Here is a 17,223-nt window from a genome sequence, read left to right on the forward strand (position 1 = left end):
CGGTGTCAAAGTAGTTGAAAAAAAGTGGAGGATGTGAGGGTTGCAGAGCAGTTCAATTAAAAGTGTTAATATACAGGAAACTGAGCTGGCAAGATATTTAGACAATTTTTTTTTATTGTAACACAGGGTTGCCAACTCTCGCATGCGTGAGACACACGATACAATAAGTACCAATAAGTACCGTTGACGCTAATGTGGCATAACAGTTAAAGCCAGAGCCGTTGAAAAACAGAGTTGTGACATGGCAAAATGGCTTAAGCGGATAGACAACAGCTTCACTATACAGGTATTTGCAGCAATTTTTGTTAAACAGTACAGCATAGTGTGCATTGATTATTACATCAAGCATATAGTATCATTTTATTATGGGGAGTGATGGAGATGCAACGTTGTTAACATTAATGTTAATGTTTTTCTTGTATTTAGCCCTCAGGTATTCCTTACTAATTGGTCACACTCACACTATGGTCAAATGTGACCATACACCTTAACTATTTTTCAATTACATAAATATATTTTAGTTCAATAATATTTTTTAAATATTTTGAAGAGATCTTTTGGTACTAAATACTATTTGTGCAATAATTATGGTCCATTAATGACCATTTTAAATATTTTTCTTCTAATGTTTTTATTTTTCATATTACAATTAGTGTAGTAATTAAGGTTAAAATAGAGAATTCCAATGCAAAGCAGCAAATTAGAGTCCTTTTGTGGCTGGAAATATAATAATTGTCATTTGAAATGCCATTACCCACTATAGGTGCCTGTATGGCTCTTTAATAAATATACATGTATCTAGTCTAGTTGCTCAAAACAGTATTGCAGATCATAACTGCTTACTTATTTTTAGGTTTTGCATTTGAATAAATATTTAGACAAGATCAAACCCTAGATTTCTTTAAATGTGAAATTTTAAAATGTTAATAACTTACATCCTAATATTTTTAATGATACTTATATAAGCACACACAAGTGAATATTAATGAATGCGAGCAAATATAATTTAACCCAAGAAAAGTTTAAAATAGTGCATCACTCCAACCTGAACTTAAAAGTTGGCAACCCTGTGTAACATGCCACACTTTGAAACATAAATGAATAAACAGCAGAATCACTAGCTATTTTTCCATTCAAAGTTGTGAACCCCCTGTGGTAAACGTTTTTAATGTTGTTTATATGCCTATGGTGTTTTTAATATGCTTTTACACAAACCATGTGCAAATTCATAAGTCACCACTATTGCTGAGTATTTTATCCTTAAAACTGCAGTGAATCAATGTCTCAAAAATGCGGTTTGAAATCGCTGGTGTTTCTGACATCAAAAACTACCATGTAACCAATCACGTCAATGTGCGGGTGGGCTTTAGCATATAATTAACTATGATGCTGATTTTCAGAAGGTAGTTGTCTGACTCTGAGATGGCGAATGGGTTTGTGTAACATAAGCAACACATTATAAGCTGGCGCGTGCCGCTCCCGCTCTCCATACGCACAGCTTGGGCGCTGCCTCCACACTGATTTCGCGTGCAGTGTAAAACCGATCAGCAAAACGTTTCTGCGGTCAAACCAGAATGATCAAAACTTCTGCGATCATATTTTTCCATCAAATAACAAGTCAAGAGTGTGAACAACTTACATCAGGAAAGGAATTTTATTTCACTATTTAAGATAGCCTGTCGGGCAGGGCGGTGATATATTTTGGTAGCCCGACTGGAAAACACATTAGCCCCGGGATGTCGGGGTAGCGATTTTGCAAGCCCTGCCTACCATTCTGATACATCGACTTGTAGACAAGCCTGTATAATTCACTCTTCCACTTCTGAATCAGTTTCTAGTTCAAACATATATGGCTGAATTAAACTAGTATTTCCACTTGCCATTGTGCAGCTTTACCCAAAAGACTATGAATATAGAAAGGGACTTTGGTTTACCTCAGTAAAGTTGACTGAGTGGATTTCTGAGCTGCAGTGAGTGGGTGGAGGCGGGGCGAATTTGCATATTCATGGGTCTGCACATACTAAATGAAGCAAGGGTGTAGAGTTACATTCAAGCTATTTTAAAGCATGAATAAAAAAAATTCACAGGAATATTTTTTTTTTAATATCCCATTTTGGGGATAAAAAATATGCGATATCCCAATATAATGCGATATCCCAAAATGTGGATGGAAACATAGCTAGTGTTCTTATGCTTTTTTTATGGCATTTTTAGGGCCCATTTACACAACACCATTTTTAACTAAAAACAGGATTGTTTTTTTTTTTGGGGCCATTAATTTAAACGACAATGGGGGCCTGAAAACAGGATTCAAAGTACTAGTTTTTGAAAACAATACTGTTATCATCTTCGTGTAAACTAAAACGTGAATTTGTGAAAACGGTGAAGTCATGCACATGCGTATTATGCCGCGTTCCAGGCAACCCGTAACCCATGTTTTTCCAACCTTCTACCCGTGAAAGTGCACTGGAACGACAGTCAAACCCGTGACTTCCCACCTGTGAACTCGTACTAGATCGATGTACTCCCAGTTACCAGCTCTGACGTCACATAGTCCGCGAAACAAAAATGGCAGCCCCTATGGATTTATGAATACAAATATACAAATAACGTAAAATAAAAGGTATAACAGCTTCTCTTGCCGTATGAGTAATTTTTCCTCCTCCGTTTCACTCAAATAAGCAAGGAGTAAGCACATTTGGCGATAGAAATGATTATAAATGATCATAAGCCCCATACGGTCCACAATGCTTTATTTACATCTAGCTAACTTACCACAATTCCTAGCGCTCAGGCAGTTTGGCGTGACTTTGCCTGGAACGCTACAAAGTCGTGACTCGTGGTTTGAAGTTGTAACTTACGGGCTCCTGGACCGCAGCATTAGTGTTTCTTTACAAAGTAACATCGCCAACTACTGGCCTGGCAGCATAATACCGCGTTTTTAGTCATTTTTCACGGATCCGTGTGAACAGGGCGTGTTTTGACAACGTTGTAGTCTGTATGCCAAGGAAACGCAAAGGAAAAGCTTTTCCATTTTTAGTATATTGTTGTCGCATAACTTACCCTTTGAACCTCAGGGGTTCATCACCCTTTGCAAGGGTCTTCAATTAATGTTAGAAGAATGAGGTTTGAATGGACTAAAGAAACCCTAGTTGGTCTTCCATTTATCTGCTAAGAGTCCACTGAATATTTGGGTATACAGCCGTTGTGAGTTGAATATGAGAGACTGCAGTTTGTCAGCGCTCTTTGCTCGTTCACTCCACCTCATTAGCTGTGCACTGAAACCTGCAACGCGCCATCAGATGAAAACCAGCATGCTATCCATCACAATGTAGCCAGGCACTTAACTGCTTCTGCTGATCAAAGAAGGCCAAAGCATGTTGCCTTTGAAGCTCGAGATGCTGCCGCACACATATTTCCCTCCGAAATTATATCTCTGAAGGGTGGGGGAAGCCAATTAAAAAAGCTTGTCAGATTCTTCACAGTATTATTATTGCTGTTTAACACAGCTGAGCAAGGGTAATTACTGTCATTCTTCTCTTTGCTAATAAAAATGACCTCTCACTAGTGGCCACTGCTAGAATGGCAGCAAGTTTCCAGTGTTCTTTACAGCAGTGCTTCTCAATTGGAGGGTCATAGTACAAAAATTGTGGCTGGTCTAACACAATCTCATGGCAAATTGGTGGCTAATATTTAGTATGAATTTGTAAGATCTCATTCTTTTGTGAGGCTGTTTACACAACACCATTTTCAACTAAAATCCAAAAACTTTTTAATGCGTTTTGGCTGTTAATTTACACGGCAACGTCCTTTTAGGGGCCTGAAAATGCAAACTTTTGAAAATGGGTTTCTACAAAAATGTGAATTTGTGGAAACGGTGGCGTCATGCATATGCGTATTACGTAGTTAATTTTTCTTGTAATCTGCAGTGAGAATCTTGGCTTTGGCTTATGAATATGCTTTAAATTGCCCAATTAGTCCAGTCATTTATTCAGTGTGACCAGGCTTCCCTATAGTAAATCTCAGCTCGGGGGATTTGATTTGTGTATTCATTCGGTGTGCAAGATATTTAATTAGTGTGCATTTTTTTGCAATATTTAAGCTGTTATTGCACAGGGATAATTAACTAAATAGCCTTATTATGCACATGATATTGGTGCAAAGAACACCAGTGTGCAAAATGTGGCCACACTTGAGTAAAATGTCGTAAAACTGCAGTCAGTTCAGGCATTTTGCACAAGAGTTGGCTGTTGATTAATATACATTTATGCATAGCCAAATTTGCCCCCTCGCACTTTATTACCACTTGTATCTGTACACATTCAGATTGTTTATTTCTCTGTATTAGTAGGTTAATTGGCTCACTTTGTCTTCTGCAGCTGAAGTATGCCGGATGTCTCAACATCATTTTGCACCTGAAAATTACACAAATCGTGCAGCCTCCTCATAAAATGTAATCTGACCTATATGTCCTTCCTCAAATTGTATTATTGGATAGTGTATTTTTTTTTCAATTGATGTAGAGATAAAGAATTCATTCCCACACTTTCCTACCTTTTTGTTGGAGGAAATTGGCTACCCATTTTATATACAGCAGCAGCATATGAGTGTCATGGTCCTTGAGCTAATGCTATCTGATGCAAAAGGAGATGGTGGTATATTTTTATTAGACGCTATGAGAGAAAATCGCTCTTATAAAACTAATGGTGTATTAGAGAGTGACCCTCAAAAACACCCTATTGATTCCATCAGATCAGATTTTATAGCCCCGTCCTTCCATTATTGCATTTGCCTTCACATTACAGCACTTAGGGTTTTTGTTCTCCTTTTATAAAGGTTCATTGTCGCTCTTGATAATCACAGAGGAGGATGTAAGCATGTTTCCATGGCTGCTGGGCAGAGCTGGCCTGAACAGCATTGACAGACTGTACATATAACATATAAACATATAAACCTGGGTGGGAGTATCTCTGTCTTTCTCTTTTTGTTTACAGGAAAAATCCATCCTCTAAGGAGTTTTGCCAGACTAGTGAAAGCAATTGTCATTATTTAGATTTTCCTACACTCTAAAAAAAAAAGGTTCTATATTGCACCAAAAATGGTTATTGGCTCGTAATCATAGGGGAACCTTTTTTAGTGCTATATAGCACCAATTTTGGTGCTTCAGTGGTTCTTCAGAGGTTCTTCAGAGGTTCTTCAGCGGTTCTTCAGAGGTTCTTCAGAGGTTCTTCAGCGGTTCTTCAGAGGTTCTTCACCGGTTCTTTGACTAAGGTGCTATATAGCACCTCTGAAGAACCGCTGAAGAACCACTGAAGCACCAAAATTGGTGCTATATAGCACTAAAAAAGGTTCCCCTATGATTACGAGCCTTTTTTTTTAGAGTGTATGAATTCGGTACACTCGGGGGCCAGTGAGGCACAAATTGCATGTTTTTTGTTGTGATAAGTATAAGATATGCTTGTTAAACTATTATCTAACGTAAAATTAATCTAGCATGAAAACTAGCTAGTTTCAAAATGTCTGTATCCACCTTCAAATGATATTTTTTTGCTTTTCTCTCCTCAATAATCTAGTCTTTCTGTATCCATTACTTCAATTTATAAATGCTATTTTAGTAAAAGAAAAAAAAAGAGAGTAAAATTCAGACTTGCCCAAACCTCAGAAACTGAATAGAAAATAAAACAGCCCATATAATATTAAGTTCCACCCCCTGAGGTTAACAATTTATATTTTCTGAAGGTTAAGAGTTTTAGGCCCCATTTTGTACCGTTTGTAGAAAATGGCAGTATATTTCTGTACAACACTTACACAAGACTGCTTCTCTAGGGAAGTTATATGGACGTTACGTTTCGGCTCTCTTAATTCATATGACAAATTGCTGTCCCTTTTGTTGGCCTCCTACATGGAGAGCAGTTTTCTGGTTCTTTATTTTCCTCTGTTTCTCTGGGGAGCAATACCTCAGCTGTCTGCTTTCCAGTAATTATTAGCTGTTACGCTGAAACGCGGTGTGCTGGTTTTGACAATGAAAGCACGTTTTTCAATGTCTGACAAGTGGCTGAATTAATAAAAGCAATGATTTCTTTAACAGATCTGCTACAACCAGAATGGCTTATTATAATTAAACAGGAACGGCTACTGTGCATAAACCATCAGTTGCTCTTTTTGCTATGTATATTGTCAGACTGTGGGTATTTAGTTATAAATGAGCTGAATAGCAATGGAATTATCAGTGAGTATAATAAAGATGAGTGTATTGTTCTGCTACATGAGGATTACAACATATGACTCTGAATATTAAAAGAGATAAATGTTCAAATCTATTGTCTCTAGCAGTGATAGCCAATCTGAATAGGTTTGTGTTCCAAGCTTAAAAATGTGTTAGAGGAAAGAGAGCAGAGAGTCTTTTATCAGAGCGTTACTCATCTGTAGAACCAAGAAACAATCACATTGAACATCACAAACCATGTACTTTAACAGGTCATATATTTCACACAAGATTTTTACACTAATAGTTCAATATCTGGCGATTTTATGCTCTTACCAGATGCTCCAAACTTGATCATGACTGGCATGCTGAAGTCCTTTTCAAAATCAGCCCAAAAACTATAAAGTAATATTAAGGTTACATTTTAGTCAGTTTTAATCCAAGTCAGAGGAAGCACAGAAATGTTATCATTACATAACCATTGACTACACCTAAATTCAGAAGAAGATAAAATATTAGGTTGATAAAATTAAAAAAAAAAGTCACAACCACAGCCCTCATTATAAAATCTTAATGATAAATAGAAATGTTGTTTTATGACTAACAAGTATGTTGATTCAGGTATGTTGTGAAATATTGGCAGTTTGAGATCTGTATGTGAAGATGTCTGTGAATGTTCTTTAAAACTTATTGAGAAGCAACAGCAAATCTTAAGCTTAAGACCATGATTAGACCTTTCTAAATCCCTTCATTCCTGTTTTTCCCAGGCATAATGGCTGATAAAGAGAAAGACGTGCCAGTGGTTGAGGACGAAGATGAACCAGATCTGAACTACCAGCCTCCGGCTCAAAAAAGTCTGCAGGAGATCCAGGATCTGGACAAGGATGACGAAAGCCTGAACAAGTACAAGCAAACCCTCCTGGGCTCTGGACCTGTGGTGGCAGGTTAGTGTAAAACTTTTTTGAAATGCCTATTGCATGTGCACACCATTTATTCATATTATATTGTATTAATATTATAATTGATATGCTACCATTCAAAAAGTATTTTTAAATGTTCTGTTCATAAAAGAATTTCCACAAAAATATTAAGCAGCACAACTATTTTCAACATTGATAATAATAAGAAACGTATCTTGGGCTGCAAATCATCATATTAGTGTGACACTGAAGACTGGAGTAATGATGCTGAAAATTCAGCTTTGACATCTCAGGAATACATTACATTTTAAAATATATTCACAGAGAAAACACATTATTTTAAATTGTCATAATATTCCACAATACAGCTGTATTACTGTATTTTTTTTATCAAATAATGGCTTGTTTCCACCAAGCGGTACAGTTCAGTACGGTATGCATTTTTTGCCGTTTCCATTGTCAGAAGTTGTGAATGTTACCCTAATTCCAAACCGTAAAGTACCACTTTTTTGGCACCTTTCAGTTGGGATACCTAGCACAGTAGTCCGGTACTAAAGGGTGGAGCTAGACTCACTGCAGAACGTTGATTGGTTGACAGAGAATCATCACTTGCTTGTGCTTTTTTGGCTATGTTTTTCCTTGCAGCCTTGGCTCAAACAAAGTGTGTCTTCTTCTTATAACAAAACAGCCGCATACAGAGAAACAAGAACAAGATCTGCTGTATGTCGTCCACTGTTGTTTACTGTGTCGCTTTCTTCTTTGTGCGAGAATGACGGCGATCGCTACTCCACGCCTATCATAAGGGTGCTGTTGGTGGTGGAAACACAACCAGGGTTTACCGTTAAGAACCGTACCGCACTGCTTGGTGGAAACGAGCCATAAATGCAGGCTTGGTGAATTTTCTCAACATTTGAACATTTTTCAAAAATGTTTGTGGATCACAGTCTAACCAAACAACTTCTAAAAATATTTGAATCTTATTGATATTTTGACCCACATTTATAGATACACACAAATAATGAATGTTGCAAAGAATCTCGTCTTGTGAAGATTGCATTGTCTTCATGGTTAAAGCTGTAGCTCGGCTCTCCAGGGACGGCTCTCCCGTCTCCTCCTGCTGTCTAGACGGATTCATATCCCCCCGGGGGACTCCAGTCTTGGTTCAAAGCCCCCAAACAATATCCTCTTAAATCAGAGAAAGAATGAGAATGTGGCTATCACTTAGTCTGAATAGCATGGCTTTGAACTGCTTTGTTGTTTTGAGAAACATGAAACATGAATTATGATAACCCTGGATAATTTGAATGTGATATTCTGTCCTGCTGCATTAATTATAAGATCTGTTATTGTATTTCTTACTCAGTTATTGAGTGAAATAGCTTTGTTCTGTTTCTCTCTACGATGAATTGTTTCTGTGATATTATGATCAAAGCCCAGCAATCCTAATTTTTTGGCCAAAGGGAAAATACGAACATACACTTCAAATCCTTTAAGTGTGAACTGAAATACTTGCTGATACAGTCTTCCTAGAGGCATAAAAGGCAGATTAATTCCTTCTTGACTCACGGGGCTTAGAACGTTTGATTTAGATGCAATTTAATTTTCTGTAGCGAATTGATCAACTGCAGTAATTTCTTTGTCCCCCCTCCCCCCCATTTAAATGCAACTTGTGTGCCAAGGTTATTTACATTGTGAGTCCTCTGATTCATAAATGATTCATCTTTGTTTTGTTGGTTATGGCCAGGTTAATAATAGACTTTATTCAATATGCTGGACGGCAGCGTGCGCTGGTATTTTATAGCGTTTTGTGTTTCAGTGTAATGACTGAAAGATCTGCTTACAGACCTGAGATCATGATGACCAATCAGAGCAAGGCACCAAAGTGGATCTTATTTGCCTCTCGAAAACTATGATTAGCTCCTTCCTTATATCCTCATATCCTATATTGTGTATGAAATGAAAATTGTCATAATTTACATAATTGTGTTTATAATTTCCAAATCTATATGTTAATATTAGTACCAGTGTAATTTTTGTATTATTTATATATTGTTCTATTTTTGTATTATTATTTTAAATTAGCTTTTCCGTTTTCTTTTTAATTTACAGTAATTAAATTATGTGCGTATGCCATTTTCATATTAGTTATTTTTTTTAATTAATATTTAGTTTTATTTTATTTTAATTTGATTTAAGTTTTAGTTTTTATTTATTTCCAGTTAGTAATTTACTGCTTAAACTAAAGCATATTTCAGATAGTTGCTAAAGCAACATTTTAATTATATTAATCTAACAATAATCAGTGCATTATTACATTCTCCTTTTGTACTACACAAAGGAAAAAAATATGGGTCACCAGGGTAAAGATGAGATGACAGATTTTAAATGTTTGGTGAGTTATCCCTTTATCCTTTCACTGGGGCTGAACACACTGGAAATATGAAACAGGTTTGTCTTGACGTCTATTAATTTGCCATAAGATCTTTTCAGATATAATGTGGGATTATGCCATGGTGATCTGTCATGTTTGGTGTGTGCAGTCCCCAGTGCGTAGTTTTGCGAGTGTGCACGCCTGTGGCGGTTGGCGGCACTTGTAGCCATCAGCGGATGATGAACTGTAGTTCCCACTTTTAAAACCAGCCCACCCTGCATCAATAACACTGCATCAATGAGACCCGTCCAACAATTTGTTATGTGCAGTTTTACACCACTAGCTCCCTCTTGGCACTGCAGAAACAATCATTCAGTGGAACAGTCGAGTTAAGCGCCTAAATTAAGCTAGTCACCTGCCCTGCATGCTTCATGGGACAACTTCTATGATGTAGGGTCTATGGGAGTTCACATATCACTCTCACCCTCAATTTGTTCCAACTTCCAAGCCTATATGCATGTGTTTTATTCTGAGAAATACAAAAGGATTTTCTAAGGTATCTTCACTAAAGATTTAAATGTTCATCACACAAAGCCATTCTGTGGCTTCAGAAGACTTGAAATATAGTGAATAAACTGCTTTTATGTTGATTTGTGTGTGTGTGTGCATGTGTGTGTGTGTGCATGCATGTGTGTGTGCGTGTTCTTTTGTCCTTTTTTGTAAAGCTTGACAGACATAGTCATAATGCACTATTGTTGTATGGAAAAGATAAAAGAAAAAATCTCCTTTTGTGTTCCAGTGGAAAAAAATAATTTCAGCATACAGGTTTTGGAAAGACATGAGGGTGAATAATGACTGAATTTTCATTTTTGGGTGAACTGTTCCTTTAAGGGGTGGGGCAGCCGCAGCTCTATCACTGTTAAATGTGCTGAGACTGCATGCTGGGGTCACTAACCTGCAGCGGCTCTGTGTCCACCTAAACCCTGACAGGCCCGATCTATTTCTGTAATGTCCAGAGCTCCTATGGACACAAGAAACTTGGGAGGGAATACATGGTTGGCTTATTAGCAACAGTGACTGACAAGACTTTAAATGCCTCTTTATCTTATAATGAAGGTTATTATGTTTGTGAAAGACACTGTAGTTCTGCTCCAAAACCTACTGAGCTGCATTTTAGAGAATTGTTGGCTCTTTCCTGACATAAAGACTGTTCCAAAGATATGGCAATTTAATGATTATGAATACATTTGGTTCAGTGCTGAAAAGTATTCATAAAAATAGATCAATGTAATTCAAAATGGTAAATGAACCAATATTTGTGTACTTTTGCTGTGTATTTGTTTGCTTAGAGTATTATTCCTTAGCAATATGCTAACATCGAACTCTATTGAAATCTATTTTACCCAATATTTGAGATTTTGTTATTTAGTTTATGAGTTATTAGAGTATCATCATGTTAGTTTAGCAACATGCTAACATCAAACTCAAATGAAATCAGTTTAGGGCCTACCTAATATTTGTGTGTATTTTTTTTATATGTGTTTGAAGTATTGTCCCATTAGCTTAGCAACATGCTAACGTCAAACTCGATCAGTTTTGTGTGTCATTTTTGATAGCCTATGTATTTTTAGCTTAGTAACTTGCAATCTGTTTCCTGTGAGGAACTTTATTGGTGTTGAGCCTATATAGAATGTTACCTCAAAGTCACTTATGAGGTTCCATGACCATTAGAATACTGTCTATGTAGGCAGTAGGCATTGAGTCAGCTCACTAGGTTTTGGAACACAGCTTTTTATATTGGTGCAGATAAAACAAAGGAAATGAGTGTGAATTGTATGGCTGGAGAAACCTGTCTTTCCTCAAACCTGAATTGATTATGTTCATCTGCACACATCTGAGATGATTAATGCTTCTTATTTACACACTGACTGGCCAGTGAGTTGCAGGTCCACATGAAAGCCCTGTTTCCCCATCCCCATTTTTACTTTATTTATTCCAAGTATCTTCCCTGTGGCCTGAAACACATGATGAATGTGTGGATGAATCGGCCTGGAGAATGATACTTCAAATTGTGTGGAAGATGTGTGCTATTATTTTGTTTTTCTAAGCGACCAAACTGAAAGTCCCAATTTTGTGGCGGGGAACTTAATACAGACAAGAACCACTCATATTTGCTTCACTTATATTTGTTATTTAACCAGCAAATAATATTGGTCTAAAATGGATGCAGCTTCACTGCATGCTGAGAATATTAAAGCCAATAAGCACTGGTTGCCTATTTCTTACTGTTTATGCACTAAGGAAAAAAGGCTGGGTTTATCCTGTAGGTACAGTATAGTTTAAGTATGGTTCAATAATAAATGTAGAGACAACATTTTGCTGTTTCTCATCTGTTTTATTTATTGCTTTGTAGATCCCACCATTCCTAATGTTCAGGTGACCCGGCTGACTCTGATGTGTGACCAGGCCCCTGGACCCATCACCATGGATCTGACAGGTGAGTCTCTCAAGACAAACTAGTTAAGTGAAAAAACAATAAACTTAATTTAAAATGAGGGCTTTCAGCCGATTCAAAAAATGTTATTTAATTTTTTTCTGATTAATCAGATATACTAATACTTCCTGTGACAATCCCTCAAATGGGGTAGTTTTATTATTTTGCACATTATTTTATTTTATATTATTAATTGTACTGAAATAATGCACTACATTGACTATTATTTATATAGTCTACTATTATAGTATATATTAATATTTTCAATGAGCTTTTATTTATGCTGTATTTATTTTTCAGTTGTATTCATTTTGTTATGTGCTTTTTAATATTTCTATATAGCAAACACATGTTTTTTTATCTAATATTTATATTATATTTTATTTTATTTTATTTAAGCTTTATTTAAATTAATGAAAATGAATTGTATTAGTTTTTTTTTACAATAACACCACTGACAATGATACCCCTATTTCAAATCCAAAGCATTCCACTTATATTTTTAATGTGACTATTGGTAGGATAATAGGTAAGTGGGTTGATTCTGTGGTTTAGTCCACACAAAGGCTGCTGGTCAAGAGCTGGAAGGGCATTTGCTTAGTTGACACTATTGACAGAGCCTCAGTAGCTCTGCGCTGCATTCTAATGCTTCACCTCCCCTGCCTTCAGAGGGATGATGTCATTCCTTCCTCTGCCAGCCAATATCATGCAAGCAGGCTTGAGATGGAGATCTGCAACACAAATCAACATGCACTGTTGTATGCAGCCATGTACCTGCCCTCGATACACTGGAGGGGACTGTCAGGTCTTTTGACGGTCAGAGCAGGTTTCTGCCGCCCTCTTTTGCCCTTAGCCAGTCCAACAGTGTATTTCTCTCTTTAACAACGGGAATACTGCAAAAGGTCACCTGGTTGCTAGGCAATAGGATGATTCTGGTCTAAGTCAGAGATTTAAAGTAAGAAGCCCTTTTCAGTTAAAAAATCTGTAACATAATTCAGCGTCAAACCTATGCAGCTGCCCATTTCCTCTTTTAGAACAAAACCAGAAGTGACTTGCAGTTTGAGTTAGTACAGGAAGGCGTAGCCCTCTTCACTCAGAGTACATTGTTGCGCTTTTGTGTGTGGACTTCCTGTCTAGCAACTTTTGTTCTGAAGTTACCTCTGCACTGAAATAAGAGGAACAAAACAATGTTAATTCTTTATTAGTTACCTGATGGCTGGATAATGGTCATTTTAGATTTAAAACAATGTTACTCAAGACAAAGGGGTTCAGATCAATGTACATTTTAATTTTTTTGTTGTTGTTGTTGTTTTAGTCTATAGTTATGGAAGCTAATTAAAAGAATCTATAAAAGATAATTGTGACTTTATCTCAAAATTGCGAGTTTACATCTCACAATTCTGAATTTTTTTCTCCGAATGGTGAGATATAAACTCACAATTGTGTGTTATAAAGTCATAATTGCAAGATATAAACTCAAAATTCTGAGAAAAAAAGTCAGAATTGTGAGATGAAAAAGTTGCGATTAACTTTTTTATTCTGTGACGGAAACAAGCTTCCATACATAGTTGACGTTTTTAGTTAAAATTTTTGTTCTTTTATGTAAAATGCTTGTCTTCATCTCTTATTTCTCTATTATTTATTCTCATTTATTAAAATGTCTCTCGTTTTCATTATTGGTGACAAAATCAAAAAACCCTGTCAACAAACTTTTTTCTAGTTATAATATTCTCTTCCAGTGTGATCCAGATAATTACACTACCATTAACATATATATCAATGAGTAGTATAGTAATACAGTAGTGTAATATATATATTTTTTTGCCTTTATAGCGAGGACACGTTAAATTGATCAAAATGACAGAATACATTTATAATGTTACAGAAGTTTTCAATTTCAAATGAATGCTGATCTTCCAAACCAGCTGTCCTAGGGGAAAAAACGTCCACACGTAATTAAGCAGAACAACCATTTTAAACTAAAAATAATAAGAAATGTTTCTTGAGCAAGTCATATTAGAATTATTTCTGAAAGGATCATGTAACACTGAAGACTGGAGTAATGGTATTGAAAATTCAGCTTTACCATCACAGGAAAACATTTCATTTTATAATATATTAAAATAGAAAACTGTTCTTTTAAATTGTAATACTATTTCACAATATCACAGTTCTTACTGTATTTTTGTTCAAATAAGTACAGCCTTGGTGAGCAAAATGCACCAAAAACTTAAGTTACCCCGATCTTTTGAATGGTAGAGTACTGCATATTTCGGTAAATGTTATATATATATATATATATATATATATATATATATATATATATATATATATATATATATATATATATATATATTTAAAAAAAAAATACGTTTTTTTTTTTATTTTTGCAATGAAATACCGTGCTGCAGCTCGTTCACCCCAATCCATAAATATAGAGTGAACACTTTTCACTATACAAGAAACTGCAGAAAAACAGCATAAAATATCATTCCATAGTCTGAGCTGCAAGCAGGAGCACATTAGAGATCTGTGATCAGTAACGCAGATGTGCCAGAGTCCTGCTGTAAGTGACAGCCGAGCGTGGCACCTCACGGTGGGACGTCCACTGGGATGGAACATGCTAACCAGACTGAAATTTTGATGGATGTGGCTGGGCCGACACGCAGTGGAGGAAAAAGACTGTAACAGTTAGTGGTGGATGAAGGTGGGGGGCAGAACCTGACTGCATTCAGACTCGAAAAGCACTCAGCATGACAGCAGAAGTTCTGCTCTGCTGACGTTCAGATTAGAACAGCAGGAAGCCAGACCTTATCACGACACTCTTAATTGAATCCGAATAGTCAACATCTGAGCAGTTGAATATTTTGCAGAGGCGCATCCCCTTAGAGAGAGGTGTGAAAGAAGCACAGAGGATGCACTCTTAACCTAAAAACAAACAAAAAACCTTACAAATTGATTTCATATAAACATTTTCAACTGAAATGTAAAAGGGTTAGTTCACCCAAAAATGAAAATTAGCCCATTATTTACTCACCCTCAAGTCATCCTAGGTGTATATGACTTTCTTCTTTCAGATGAACACAATTGGAGTTATAATAAAAAATGCTTCCAAGCTTTATAAAGTGAATGTTGCTCTGTTTTTGAAGTCCATAAGTGCATCTATATCCATCATAACTGCTCCACACTGCTCCGGGGCATCTCGCAGTTCAAAATGCTTACTCTACGTCTGACGAGCGTAACTGGTGTGCATGGTCATCAGAGCGTAAGCATTTTGAACTGAGAAAGGCGCGGGCACTACACTATTTCCCTATGTTGAATACGGAAGGCGATCGGCCATAAGCTAGATCATTTACTTTTATAAAGTTTTAAATATAGATATTTTTCTTACACAAATGCATTGATTCGCTTCAGAAGGCCTTTATCAATTGTTTGTTGATTTTGATGTTTGTTTTGGATCATTGCCCTGATGGAAGATCCAACCATGGCCCATTATAAGATTTCTAGCAGAGTCCATCAGGTTTAGATTTTTTTTATCTGTTGATATTTGCTAAAATCCATGATACCATGTATCTGAACAAGAAGTCCAGGACCTCCAGCAAAAAAAAATAGGCCCACAACATTAAAGATCCAGCTGTATTTTTAACCGTGGACATTGGGGACTTTTTTGTCCCTGTTTGCACCAAACCCATCTGGTGGGTTTGCTGCCAAAAAGCTAAAAAAAAAATATTTTTCATCTCACCATAGAACCAGGTCCCTTTTGAATTTCCAGTCGTGTCTGACAACTGAATATGCTGGAGTTTGTTTCTGGATTTGCAAGAAGGATTTTTCTTGAAACCCTCCCAAACAACATGTGGGGATGTAGGGGTTGTTCGATTTTTTGGGGGGGCTTTCTGACCCCAAAACTCAACTAATCTCTGCAATTCTTCATTTGTGATCCTTGGAGAGTCTTTGGCCACTCAAACTCTCCTCCTCACCGTGCATTAAGACAATATAGACACACGTCCTCTTCCAGGCAGATTCAGAACATCTTTAGTTGTTTGGCACTTCTTAAAGGGCCACTTCAGCGCTGGGAAGATGAATGTGTATTTAAACTGTGTCATGTATGTAGTAAAATGTGAAATTATTTTTGAATTTGGTGCCTTCTAGACTGAGAAAAGACAGACAATGTATTTTTGTCTCGTGGATGAAAGACAACTACTTCCAGAATGCACTTGCTTCGCTGCCCTACGAGGCCACTCCTTACACCGCCCCCAGCGTCGTTGTGATCTTCATAATAATACAATAATTTCGTTCAGTTAGAGAATAAACACTACAATTAAAAACTGAACGTGTCTTTTAAATAAAGTGTGAGTGAGCCGAACGGAAGTCACAGGGGAAACGCAGCAGGAGTCAGATTTCATTCAGCACGAGAGCGAAGTAAGAGCTGAGCAGAGCTGAGGTAAGCACGGCTGTCATTCTCAGCGCGTGTCCAGTCTGGCACGTTTTCAGATCACATATAGAAGCTAAACTTTCATAGGAATTCATTGAAAAGTTGAAACACTCACTTTGCTTGGCACTGCTCCGTTATGAATGCCTGAGGGCGAGCGGCCGTGCGCATTTACATTCTGTGCATGAGATCCCTCCCCTGTGGGCGGGTTGAAAACATGCAGAACAGTTCCTTCTACTGGCTGTAGTTTTTATCCTCTGGCCAAAAAATGATTTTTTCCTGGAATAAACTGCATAATTCTCTCGTCTCAGGGGGATATGAGGGGGGAAAGTACCATAATTCAAATATGCTACGGGGTTTCTACTGATACAAAGCTTAATGCTAAATTACTGAAGTTAGCCTTTAATTATTGCCCTAATGGTGGAAATGGGAATTTTCAATGCTTTAGTAGCTATTTTCCTACAGCCACTTTCTATTTTGTGAAGCTCAACAATCTTTTGCTGCACATCAGAACTATATTATTTGCAGTGGCGGTTCTAGGGGGGTGGCCAGGGGGGCCGGTGCCCCCGTGTCAACAAGCCTGGCCCCCCCTCTGGCCCCCGTAAATTTGGAATCACATCGCACCAAACAATGTTCTGAAACTGGTTGCAATGTGCGTTTTTTGCTGTGGCGGTGTGTGATGAAAAGAGCACTTTATTGTGTCATAACCAATAACCAATGCAGAGAAGCAATGAGGAGGCTGCGCGCAAGTGATGTCTGTTTATGAATGATTCGTCACTCAGTCTGCATTCGCTCAAATGGTTG

At 37.1% G+C, this 17,223-nt stretch overlaps 1 protein-coding gene across 2 annotated transcripts in view; it reads left to right on the top strand.

The window, feature by feature from the left end:
* arhgdig (Rho GDP dissociation inhibitor (GDI) gamma) overlaps positions 1-17,223 on the top strand; it is a 39,075-nt gene that overhangs the window by 11,163 nt on the left and 10,689 nt on the right. For both annotated transcript variants that reach the window (XM_079835761.1, XM_079835760.1), the window contains exons 2-3: positions 6,973-7,149; positions 11,910-11,993. In XM_079835761.1, coding sequence (XP_079691887.1) covers positions 6,978-7,149; positions 11,910-11,993 — 256 coding nt within the window. In that variant the 5' untranslated portion in view covers positions 6,973-6,977. The remainder of the gene's footprint in view (positions 1-6,972; positions 7,150-11,909; positions 11,994-17,223) is intronic.

Source organism: Gobio gobio (assembly GCF_949357685.1).
Source record: "Gobio gobio genome assembly, chromosome: 1".
NCBI classification, from domain to species: Eukaryota; Metazoa; Chordata; class Actinopteri; order Cypriniformes; family Gobionidae; genus Gobio; species Gobio gobio.